Source organism: Anser brachyrhynchus (assembly GCF_964034855.1).
Source record: "Anser brachyrhynchus genome assembly, chromosome: 1".
NCBI classification, from domain to species: domain Eukaryota; kingdom Metazoa; phylum Chordata; class Aves; order Anseriformes; family Anatidae; genus Anser; species Anser brachyrhynchus.
In genome coordinates this window covers 127,119,694-127,132,681 of record NC_137694.1, presented here as the reverse complement: position 1 = coordinate 127,132,681, position 12,988 = coordinate 127,119,694, and the positions used below count along the sequence as shown (strand labels likewise).

At 37.3% G+C, this 12,988-nt stretch overlaps 1 protein-coding gene across 6 annotated transcripts in view; it reads left to right on the top strand.

Moving 5' to 3' along the window:
- Positions 1-12,988, top strand: part of POLA1 (DNA polymerase alpha 1, catalytic subunit) — a 220,839-nt gene that overhangs the window by 43,135 nt on the left and 164,716 nt on the right. For all 6 annotated transcript variants that reach the window (XM_080587453.1, XM_080587452.1, XM_080587454.1 and 3 more), the window contains exons 19-26: positions 752-868; positions 1,724-1,899; positions 2,349-2,478; positions 2,820-2,939; positions 4,075-4,171; positions 4,676-4,800; positions 6,568-6,717; positions 6,948-7,070. In XM_080587453.1, the coding sequence (XP_080443579.1) occupies positions 752-868; positions 1,724-1,899; positions 2,349-2,478; positions 2,820-2,939; positions 4,075-4,171; positions 4,676-4,800; positions 6,568-6,717; positions 6,948-7,070 (1,038 nt within the window). The remainder of the gene's footprint in view (positions 1-751; positions 869-1,723; positions 1,900-2,348; positions 2,479-2,819; positions 2,940-4,074; positions 4,172-4,675; positions 4,801-6,567; positions 6,718-6,947; positions 7,071-12,988) is intronic.

Genomic DNA, 12,988 nt, shown 5'->3' with positions numbered 1-12,988 from the left:
ACCTGGAGTAATTAGTGCCATTGAAGTAAACGATAGTATAGGCAGAGGACCACTCTATTACAGCTGTAGAGCTTCTGATGATTTTAAGGAGCTTCTTCTGTAGAACCATATTGTACCACACAGGTGGATCTGAAATGGTGAACCTGCAGTTCCTGGTGCCTGACTGGTCCGTATAGGCTCTTGTTCATCAGGGTAGCATTTGGCTTTCAGCTGAGGCTACAAGCCAGTGTCATCGATGTCCTTAGCACTGTTAAAACTTGAAAAATACTGCTGGAGTACTTTGCTATGTAAACATTGAGTGACAGGTCTTCCTGTCTGGGTTTAACAGCAGTGCCTAACCATAGTGTTAAAGGAAATAAAGTTACATGATTTTGATGTCAATATGGAGACTTTCATGGATGGAGAGGAAAGGAATTGCTCGTAGCTAACCTTACATGCTGTATAAAGAACGTAATCTTTTTCTAGAAGGCTTTTAAATCTTAACCTCCGTTACAGAAGCATAAAGCTGAATTGTGTGTGTTATGAGCCAGTTACAGAGCTGTTTTTGCTCTTCTGCTGAACAGCATTGTTAGTGTTGAGACTAATGAGTACTGTTGATGAACATTCTCATAGAAAGTGCTTTCCAAGAGGGAGATAATGCCATCAATTAGATGAAAAAATCACAAAGGGCAAAGGAATACCGACTGTGTGAAAGTAAGTCTTTCAATTTGCATTTGTTGTAACCTTTTTTTGTTATTTTTTCTGCTGCAAGGGTCATAATATTTATGGATTTGATCTGGAAGTGCTGCTTCAAAGAATTAATGCGTGCAAAGTCCCTCACTGGTCCAAGATAGGTCGACTGAGGAGGTCCAATATGCCAAAGCTTGGGGTAATAAGATTGCTCAAGTCTTTTAAGACCCTTTATGTTGCATATGATTAAAATTGAATTAATTTTGTTGAGGAATTGTAAATGTGACACTGATGTATTTTGACTGTTGGTCATGCTAGATTTCATGTGTCCCGGATCAGAAATGATGAGTGTTTATATGACTTTTATTACAGTAATAAGCTAAACTGATTTTCAAGTTAGGCTAATTTAGTTTACAGATTTCAAGTAGATGATGGTAATGACAGATTAATTGCAATAGTCTTTACTGTAACTGTCTTTGTCTGCTATAACTGTAAAATGAGAAAACGTAATTTGGATTGATTGGTGAATCATCCCATGGAGAACGGTTAGGTTAATAATTCTGTAGTTCTTAGCATGTATTTGTTCAGAGGACAATGTGTGAGGCTTGGCATATTGAAGTGCAGAGCCTGACTGTGCTTGTCTATTCCTGTCCTTCATAGAGGCTGAGCTGAATATTTTTTTTTGTGGTTCTTTGACTTTTTGGTTCTGCTGTTACTATAAAAAAACATCCTTGAACCAAAACGAACAAAAAATCTATATCCACCTTCTCATAGGGACTCTTGTAATTATTAAAAGGAAAACAAAATAATACAACTTTCACAACGGTTTAAGAATTAAGGATCTAACTAGTAATGAGAATGAAGTATCTACTTCTTAACTTCTACATGCACTGAAGTACACCATGAATTCATTTAGGGGTGTGATTATAAAGGTTTAGTATTTCAGTGGTAGATGGCTTGACCAAATCCTGTACGCATGTATTTTGGGTATATGTTCTTTGTTAAAAATTTGTATGTTTCATTTTTTTTCCACTACTTGTCTGGTATGGCAAAGGGTCGAGGAGGGTTTGGTGAAAGGAATGCTGCCTGTGGCCGGATGATCTGTGATGTAGAAATTTCAGCTAAAGAATTAATTCGTTGCAAGAGTTACCATTTGTCTGAACTGGTCCATCAGATTCTGAAAACGGAGAAGGTAACAATCCTACCAGAGGAAATTCTAAATATGTACAGGTATGTTGCTGACTTGTGTTTTTAATCCTTTCCTGGAAAGTATAGGTACCATTTTGTTTCCTGTTATTTGACTTTGTGCTTGCTTATTTCATTGGTCATGGGAACACTCACTCAACATACTGGTGTTGGAAAAATAAAATATCATCTTAACAGTATTTTATAATGTTAATTATTCATAATGACAAGCTGCTGGCGTGTGATGGCTTATAATGTGTGATGCAAATTGATTTGTGAAAGCATTGGTTTAGATACGCTAATAGGGTGTGCAAACTTTTTTTATATAATTTTTTTGTTTTTAATTAAAAGCTGACAAATAAAATTGCTGTTGAATTGAACACTAATGTCCTAAAAGTACTACGTGAGTTGTGTACCATTTACAGGCCTTATCTACTGCAAATTACGAAGGAGCCTGAATTTACTTTAATAGGCCATTCCGCTTCTTTTTCCAGTGATTCTCCTCACTTAATATTCATGCTGGAAAACACCTGGACAGACGCCAAGTTCATTCTCCAGATCATGTGTGAGCTGAATGTTCTGCCACTAGCCCTGCAGATCACAAATATCTCAGGGAATGTTATGGTACATTTTTTTAACTTTCTTCCCACCTCTGTTCTCCCACAAATACAGTTCTGTGTTTTCTTTGTTTGACTGCTAGTTTAAATTTACCATCCCTAACTCAGAATATATGATACTGTACATTTTTTGCTGTGGTGAGTGTGAGAGTTTGATCTAGTTAAGTAATAATGTAAAATTTCCATAAGGATATCACATTTGAGTTTTGTCCGTGTTAATAATACAACATAATAGTAATGCTAGGTGAATTTACAGTAGATGAAAGACGTTCTTAGTCTATTTTTGCATGTCATCGTTTGGTTTCAGTGCTTTGCTATAACATTCTTTTTTTCTTCCCTACTCTATAGTCAAGGACAATGATGGGAGGACGATCTGAGCGTAACGAGTTCTTGTTGCTTCATGCATTTTATGAAAAAGACTACATAGTGCCAGATAAACAAGTTTTCAAAAAGCCTATACATAAATTGGTGAGTCCAGTTTTTCTCTTTTTGAGAACTTTTATTAAAAAGAAAAAAAAATCTGTTGCGTATTACTGTTCTGTGAGAACATATAAAGCACAAACATAGCCTGTTTTAGATATAACTTAACTTACAGCTTATGGTTAATGCAAAAAAATGCTTTTGCTGAGTTGACAATGGAGAAATGTTTGTTTTAAAGGGATGTTGTATCACCTTTCTCATTGTATTGTGGATCTATGGAAACTCAGTTGCTCTTTTAGTTTTAATCTGAAATAAGCCAAGCACTTGGCTTTGTAAGGAAATACTACAGAAGAAGATAGGCTATGTTGCTTAATAGATGTACACTTGTTCTACAATTAAGAAAATCCATTTTATTGATGAACTGTATTTCAAGTATGATCTGTAAAGTAGGTGACTTGAGAATATAGGTAAAAGATCCAAGGATGTTTAAGAAAAATCCTCTGGATAATGCCATTGTAAATATGTTTACAGAAATATTTGTGATTGCTAGTAAACAAATTTAAATTTCAGAATGCATTTCTTTCACTATTTTTTGCTTTTTAGTTTTATTTTTAAATAAGTTCAACAGCAAATTTCAAAGCAATAAATTTTGTTGATTGTATTACTGCATCAAAGCAGTGCTTGAATTTTAAATGATTTGGAATAGCATTGAACACCTGGAACCAAAATTCTTACTGTAATTAAATAGCAAAATACTTTTTAGGTCAATAATAGGTTTGTTTAATTGAAGCCTACCTATTGTACTTCCAAAAACTACACTTTGATTTTAAGTGTACAATAATACCTCTTTGTGGGTCAGAAGTTGATTATTTTTTTTCTTGGTGTTGACTCTTACACTCATTCAGAAAATACATAGCAGGTGGTATGTTGAATGATGACAATTCCTTAAGTCTTTGTAATCTCCTGTGGTCAGTTTGTTCCCTTAGGAGTTGGCTTGTATGCTCTCTTTAGATGTAGAGAGCTTTAATAAGGATCGTGATGAAAATAGTATGTTTTGCGTGTGATCTAGAGGAACTGTTTGCAGTGGCTCCCAATTTTCATATTTGATTTGCCAAAATTAACTCCTCCAAAAGTATAGAAATGTTGGAGACTAGATAATGACTTTTTAAAATGCCAAATATAGGTGGATGAAGATGAAGATTTTGAAGATCAGAATAAATCAAAGATAGGGAAAAAGAAAGCAGCATATGCTGGGGGCTTAGTCTTGGATCCCAAAGTCGGTAAGATGTGGCAATTTCCTTTCTTCTGTGAAGTTAGATACAGGTAGGTTATATCAATGCAATGGGCAATCTGTGTGTCTTGGGGGAGTTCGGTGTGGGTTCGTCGTTTCCTTTTTGATACAATAAAATTCCCAACATGTAATTACTAAGTCTGGGGAAGCTTTTTTTCTTAGCTTTTTGTAAGGAAACTAAGCTCTTGAGAGGGATTAGGACAGTGTATCCATATAATCTTCTAATGGACACGTAAGTTTTCTTTCAGTTTCTCCTCTACGTGGGGAAAACTGTACAAGTGTCCTATAGTAACACAGAAGCTATCTGTTCAACTCTGATGAGTTAATAGGGTTGGATCGTTCCACTTCTGACAGCTGTCTGCAATGGGTAGCAGTACATCTCAACAGCTATTCTAAGGGATTTAATGTATTATGTCACTTAAATGTTAATTGTGGAGTTGAAGTCCTTAGTGAGACTTAGTAATCGTGCCTTTTGTTTTAAACTCTGTTTTAGGTTTTTATGACAAGTTTATTTTGCTTCTCGACTTCAACAGTTTGTACCCATCAATTATTCAGGAGTTTAACATCTGCTTTACCACAGTGCAGCGAGTGTCGTCAGAAGCACAAAAAAGGGCAGAGGTTTGTGCTGTAACTTGTGACTGTCTTAAGTTCAGTGTGTTTTCTGTGGATTAGCTTTTTAAGAAATTGTTCTTTTTCACTCTGGCTTTTTTTTTTTTACTTTTTTTTCCTCCTCACTCTTAGAAAAAGTGATTCTTGTTTAAAGGTGCATCATTGGTAAGTTCTGGTTTGGGGTTTTGTGAGTAGTATATCTGTCATCTTCCTTTCAGTAATACCGTCTTAGAATCTTTCTAAAACTATCTTTTCTGGTTTGGTACCTCATGAAACAAGATTTTTAGTCAGGTTCCATTGGTCCTTTTCAGTCCCACGTCCTCCTAGCAATTTCTGAGACCCTTGGCCAATTTTTTTTAAAGTTAAGTCGCCGTAGAATTCATGCAAACGTACCTGAATGGAGGAGACGCAAGTCTCATGCTTGGAGAAGGAGTGCAGTAAAACTCAGCCTTTGTTAGATATCAGGGGAACTCTGTGTGTGTCTTGGGGGTGTGTGTCAGGGAGTGCTCCTGAGATTGTCAGCTGCAGGATCAGCTTTGCTAAAATCACACTGTTTAATAAAGCATTGAAGCATATTAAAGGCAACCGAAAAACCGCCTGAAGGTGTTGTTCCACATACTGTTTCCTTCGCAGCTGTGTTGGCCATGGCCTGTCCGTGGCTGCTTGTTCTCCTTCCCTCGGCTGTGCTGGCGCAGTTGGTGGTGGAGCTGTGCTGTAAGCTGAAGCAGTGAGCTGGTCAGGGCTAAAGGTTAAACTTGAGGCTTTTATTTTTAACTGGGATCAGCTCGCTAGTTGGAATTAGCGTGTTGTCCATAAGTAGTTACGAGACATAGTTATCTTATAACAAATAAAATGTCAGTACCACAGCAGAAACAAGGAGAGAAGTATGTGGAGCTCTTTCATTAAGTTTTGCCAAACTTCCTGTGGATTTATCCTTCTTTATTAAGTGTGCTTCAAAACGGCTCTTTTTGATTTCTATCATGGCATGATATTTAATCAAACTTTACTGTCGTTTCTTGTTACCTTTCTTTCTAGGCTGCTATACTAGACTACCAACCTCATAGTCTCTCTGTTACTCTGTGTATTTCTGTCTCTTCCATTATACCTGAAACATATTTTCATTTTTTTTATGACCAATCGCTTCTTCAGTTACATTAAAAGGAAGAATGTGTGCTTTCTGTCAGGTTGTTGCTTTGCTGTACTGGAGTTGCTTAGGGTAGGGTTTTCAGTCTGTTGTTACTGTCTATTTCTCTTCTGTCAATTACCTTATTCAAAGGATCAGTTCTACAGATCGTATGCTCCATTTTACAATTCAGAATACCAAAAATACTTATAAGAGAATTAAAAAAAAGGTTGTATTATTTCAGCAGGGAAAGGATTGCTTGTGTGTGCTTTTATTTATGTTTTTCTACTTATCTCTTTCACACACATGTGTATATTTTTATATTTATATGTATGTAGTTATACATATACTAAAATAAATAAAAATCTCCCTGCTACTGGTCCATGTCTCTGCTGGGTTTCTTCCAGGCAGAAACCAGCTTGGTTCCTGTCCCACAGCAGGGACCAAGTAGTACAGTTAAATACCACAAAAAAAAACCCTCTCACTCCTGTTGTTCTAAGCTGCACTTCGAGTGCTCTTGCAGGAGTAGATAGAAGCTGTTTTGTTTTTGTGTGTGTGTGTCCATTCCTCCTCCCCAAGCTTTTCACTTTAAACATTAAAACCTGACTCTCAAGAAGAAGAAAAAATGATAAGCAGCAGTGATCATTTGACAGGTTGAAGAAGAGGAAGAAATTCCAGAGCTTCCGGACCCATCTCTCGAAATGGGAATTCTGCCGAAGGAAATCAGGAAACTGGTGGAGAGAAGGCGCCAAGTTAAGCAGTTAATGAAACAGCCAGACTTAAATCCTGACCTTTATTTACAGGTGTGTTTTATAGAACTCCTTTGATTTTTTTCCTCCCACTCCCCTTAAGTGCACTGATCAGCCTTGCAGAATAGGGATGATTAGTAGTGAGCAGTGATTGTAATGTGCTTTACTTGGAGCCCATCGTTGCTGCAGACTATATAAAAAGCTGTGAATGTAATTGTGAAGATTGAGTTCTGTTCTCTGTTGGCTATGGTTGTATCATTATTGCTGGTTATGTTTCTTTTCAGTATGATATCAGACAGAAAGCTTTGAAACTCACTGCTAACAGCATGTATGGCTGCCTGGGATTTTCCTACAGCAGATTCTTTGCCAAGCCTTTGGCTGCTTTGGTGACCCATAAAGGGAGAGAGGTAAGTCATTAAACACGTTGTGAACACGTGTGCATAAAAGTGAATTTGAGCTACCTAGTTCTCATTGAATTAGAGAGTGGTCTTTACTTGTTTTCAAACCTGATTTTGGTTCCGTAACTGTAGTGTTTATCTTTCTTGTACTGCAGAAGAAAAAAAGAATCCAGTGTCTGGAAAAGAATCAGATAAATGTCTCAAAAACTGTGACAAGCTGAAGCTCTAGCTTTAGCTAGAGGCGTATTTTGAATTAAACTTCTTTAGTTTCAACGGACTGGATTATTGTGACAAAAAAAATCAGGTCTGCTTTCACATTTTCCATGAATTTCTAGTTCTGCTTGATGACTCGGTCTTTGATTCAGTGCTACATGTCAGCTTGGATGAGCCTGTCTTTGGCCAATCTGTCATGTGCCCTGATATGTTGAGTTTCCTGAAAATGTGAATTTAGTGACAGGACTAACTAGTCCCTTGGTGCCAGTGGATTATGTATTAGGGCCTTATTTTCAAAAACTGGTTGTTCCTTAGAGTGAAGCTTTGCATTAGCCTCAAGAGGCCAGATTTTATTAAGAGACTCTTAACTTTATAGGCAAAACTACTCTTCCCATTGATTAAGATGGCAGCTGAATGCAGACCACATCAGTTGGGGGGAAAAAAAAAATCACTTCAGATCCAAAGCATACCACTCATATACTATGTCTTAAACCACAGTTTTTTCATGGTGCTGCTTGCGAGTTCTTTATAAAAGAGAATATCAAGCCGTAATCTGCAACACTCTAGGGAATGAATGTGACAGAGTGTTTGGTCAACGTTTTTAGTTTTCTCCAGGAGGGAGGTAAATGAGTTGATGTCGGTGTTCAGAGGCATGTACGCCTTGTGACTTGAGGGTACAGCTCTCCTTGCTGGAAGTCCATTTACAACTTCCAGCTCATGTGCATACGAGTGTTTTGTTTCTGATAACACATCTTTATTTTTCAAAGACGTCCCATCTGAGCAATTTTCTAGAGGCAATCCCACATCTGCTGTCCTCCCAGGATTTATGTAATCAGTATGCTTAACCTTATACACATGTTTAACTAGGAAATAATTTCCAGCTTTGATAACTGTAAATAAGTTACGCATTGTGTGAATTCTGATGTTGACATTTCCTTTAAGGAAATAGTGGTGTGTATGCTTTTTTTTAAGATTCTCATGTATTTGTCTACCAAGTTGGCATGAAAAGCAGCTGAATGTCACGTAGTTTATATTTTATAGCAGTGTTACAAGTCATGAATTTTACTTTTTTTTTAATGATCTCCATTAGTCACGTTGAGCACCTGTCACAAACTAGGCATTGTATAGATACCAGAGCTTCTGGCTTCTGTGTTAAAAGGAAGAATACTTTGTAGTTGCACATACAGTTTGTTCTCAGTTGTCTGTGACTTACCAGTTATGAGGTGATAGCGCATCCAATTCTGGTGTTCCTACATTATAGAACTGCAGAAACACAGAATGGTTTGGGTTGGCAGGGACCTTAAGGTCCGCCTGGTTCCAACCCCCTGCCATGGGCAGGGACACATCCCACTAGACTGGGCCCAAAGCCCCATCCAACCTAAGTGTTCCAAAGTAATGGTGAAATGGGTTACTGTGTGGTGGGGAAATCTTGGAATAGTTGGTAGGGAATGCTTTGAGATGCTTTTTTTCACATACTTGATGTTTGGTTAAGAAGGATTTCATACCTCTAAAATTCTGGTGGTGCTAGACATGAGCTTGCTTTCTGCTTTCTTTACACACGTTTGCACGTATGGTTCTGTATTGCTCTGAGTTTGAGGAAGAACTTGATGCTTTGTTGCGCTGTTTCCTGAAAATGTGTTGTCTCCAGGGCAGTTCTAAAAGTACCTCTGTGATAGGAGGCTGCTGGGAGCACAGCGCAGAGGTGCTGTGGAGGTTGGCAGGAGCCAGGCTTCAACCGACAGCACTACTGCTGGAATCAATGGAGCATTAATGTTGTGGTAGGTCTCTTCTGGTACAGCACCTCCTGTAGGGCTAAAGTTTTTAGTTTAAAGTTCTTTTTTAGTGTTCTTTGAGGTAGGTTAGTACTCATTATTCTGGATACTGTGGGGATAACAAACTTTTGAAAACTTCAGAATTTTCAGAATGATCTGTAGTTTTGTGCTTCTGTGTAAGTATGATAGATTCTGATGAAATACATTGTATATACTCTGTTATGGAAACTTGCATTTTTATGTAGGTAGTCAGTAAACAGATACAGCTTTATAAGTTCCTTATTTCTTGAGAAGTACTTTCTGCCATAAAAGATGACACAAGATGACCCCTTAGCGTTCTGGTTTATTTTTATAAGTTGGGATATTTAATCTAGAAAAATGTTACTCTATAACTTTATTTTAGTTTTTCCATTCACAGGTTTCCTCTTACCAGTAAATGCTAATATAGAATAGGTGAATGTTAAGTATCAGGAGATTTGGCTCTTCTATATGACAAGGTAAATTAAAAAATAACTTGGAGAAAAAATGTTAACGTTGTAAACTTCAATGGCCTTTTATGATGATCAGTAATCAGTAGCTTTTTTATTTTTTGGTGAGGACCTGGTAAACTCAGGTAGGTTTGCAGATGTCTCTAATGTATATGTCTAAGTGGGAAAAGTACTGTACAGGATGAAAAGTGAAATGAATATTTTTTTATAAAATCACAGTTCAATTGTAAGTCGTAACAGAATAATGTAAAGCAGAGAATGTACATTTCAAATTGAAGCTCTTGAAGCTCACCATAGCATAAAGTTTTAGCATAGGTGATAGAGAATAAGTATTGACTTTTATGAACTGCTGTGTTCTAATTGCGTGACTATAAGTCACGCTGTAAGTGCTATAGGAGGACCAGGTACTGCAGGTGTATAGTGCTGAGTGTTTTGTATTGCCTCTCGTAGATGGTAACTTTGTTTTATGGTTTGGCTATGCCAATGCATCAAAGGTAGTGGAACTACCATGGAGTTCCTTATGATGACTAAAACTTCTTGTGATTATATGTTGCTATTTTAAGAACTTCTTTTAAGCTGTGTTAGTGTATGATGTGTTCACATTAATGTAATAGCTGAATTATTAAATACAACATAGAAAAAGTGCCATTTATAAAGTCAGATCACAGTGCTAGGAGAGTGTTATCTGTAAAGCTTTGACAAAATTTCCCCGAAGAGCTCAGTTCTCATCAGTCAACCTTAGTGAGATATGTGACAGTGCTGGAACTTTATTTACCTTATAACAAGCAGCAGAAACATAGAAGAGTCTTACAACTCTGGTCATACATAAGCTGGATCCTTGAGAGCAATTAGTGTGTGTCATTCTATTGAACGAGGTATGTTTTATCTTGGTAGTGTAGTAATGGAAGGGATTTTTCACTAGATGGCGATAGAGACCTTGAGATCATTAATCAATTAAGGTTTTCATTTTTGTCACAAAGTGTTTTAAACATTGACTATATGATTTTTTTTCAGATGGGTCTTCCTTGTTTGTTTGTTTATTTGATTGTGGGTAATCTCCAGCAGGGAAGGTGGGGCATATCAGTGTGAAATTTCTCTGAATTTAATGTATTGTATATCAAAGGTAGACAGGTCAATTATCAGTATATTTTGGAAGAAAAAAATGAGCAAAAATTTAGGATGGGCGAGTTAAAACCATAACTAGGATCTGTTTCACCTTTTTGGAAGAAATGAATGTTTTCCTATTTTGATTGTTAGAAACGTCTCAGTTCTTGTTCTTACAACAAACTTAAAGATAAAAATTTCTTTCTGCATTTGCAATCCAAATGTTACGTTATTGACCTAGAGAGATTAGAAGGATTCATTAGAAGGATTCTGGACTCCCCCCTCCCCCTTCCCTGTTACTAAGCATTTGCCTGGGCATTGCTCTTGTTGTAACGACAGCAGTTGCTTGCATGGAAAAGTAATAGGAAAATATTTAATATATTTTTAGATGTCCTTTAATGTAATTTAACAACTGGAAACAAGATGAGTCGGTGTTGTACAGCCAGGCAGCTCTGCACTAGCAGGCAGTGTAAGGTCATGCCTTTCTAGCCTTTTTAAAGGACAAGTCTTTTGATGAAGTGTCAGTTGTCTGATTTCCCAAACTCAGGATGCCCTCTACTGCAGGATTTTCTTACAGGACAGCAAAGTTGTTGAGACAGTTTTATCTGTAGACAAGGTGGTTGCTAATGGTTATCACTCAAACTGTGGCCTTTTCTAGGTGCTTTCATTTTTCTACATTGTTTTTCATTGTTACGCATTTTTGCCCGTGTCGCCACTAAACTTGCTTTTGAAAGGAAAATCACACATTTGCTGTTTTCAGCCGTGCTAACAGGTAGATCTGCTGTTACAGTATGCAAAATAGAAGGGGGAGAAAGGCAATTGGGTTAATTCCAACTTTCTCATTGAGATCCTTAGATACATTCTCAATTAATAATTAGTTTAAGGCCCTGGCAGTCAAAAGGAATGAATAAAAGCATGTTATTGCAGCAGTCTGGGAAAAGAAAGGATGAGGGAGGAGAAAGACAAAGTGGAGAAAGATGAGCTCATTTAAAGTAAAATAAAAAAATAAATTAAGGAAGGGTAGGTAAGCAGGCTAATGGCTGTCTGTTGTAATTGTACTCTGTAAAAAAATAAAAAGATCCAGGCATCTTTCTGTGCATTTTTTTCCCAAGTCTTGTTCATCTGGGTAGATTGATCATTATGTACTTTCTCTTAATAGCTTATAAAGCCTTCGTTAAGGAGGCTGCATTAATTGTCGTGTGAATGGGACAATTGTCAGATACCTGGTTTCTTCCATATAGTAGTATGGGAGAAACGGGAATGTTAGATGAGGGAAAGGAGCCTCCTAAATTCTCATCTAAGCATGCCATCTATATTTAAACAAGGAATACATTATCAGCGTTACATTTTTGGAAGACTTGGAACTTGGTAACAAAAGTCTAGGCAAAGAGTTTCTTAATTGCTTTTAAATATAGAAATGACAAACTGAAATCTTCCGAGAAGTAGTGCTAAGTTGTTGCAGTGTCCCTAAATGGAAGCTGTTGGTGTCAAACCAGTGCTCACTATTGTTAAATTTATCATTATATATGCAATTGTGAGCCAGTAGAAAAGCTGTGTACATTATTCTGCATGCTAATATCCAAAGCAAGTTAGAACAGACATTTCGAGGGAGAGGCTGCTTACAATCTGAAAATGCAAACTGAGTGCCAAGTGGTAGAAAAATTGTGGAACATCTTAACGTTTGTTGAAATTTAATATTATTATTGTAAGTCAAGTGCATGAGATGACATCTGGTCCTATGAAGACTTCTGTATCTCCAAAGAGAGGAAATGAAACATTTCAATTAAAAACCATGGCCAGAATATTCAGTGTGAGAAGGAAATTAGCCTGAAGGAGAATATTTTATTTTGGGTGGTGGTGTTCTTTAAGGAGCAAAAAGGTTTTATGCAATGGATGTTTAGAAATGTGTAGGAAGATTGATCAGATGCGAGAGGTACAGCAAGTCAGAGGGATGCAGAGGCTTTCTTTTTCATGACTGCTTTTTTTACGACTGTGCTGTCACCGAAGGTGTGGTGCCTCTCACTTCCTGACTACTGATTTCGATGGATGGGTTCTAGCAATTGCATGGCCACATGGTGAGTTGGATCAGCCTGGTGGTCTGACTTGAAAACTAACTCTAGGGGAAAACCAAATTGATTTTTGTTGGATCAATGACTCAGTGACTCACTGCATGCTCTTAGAGCTGATAGAAAGGAGGAGGTCAGAAATTGGGGGCAGACCCAGTATGAGATACAAGGGGTCAAGCATCACCAGCCTTTTTCCAGCTCACACCTGACTGTGAAACTGTAGGATTAGTGTTAATAGGATGAACACTTGGCGTTTTTATTTGTTTGTGTTTTTCTTCCTCCTG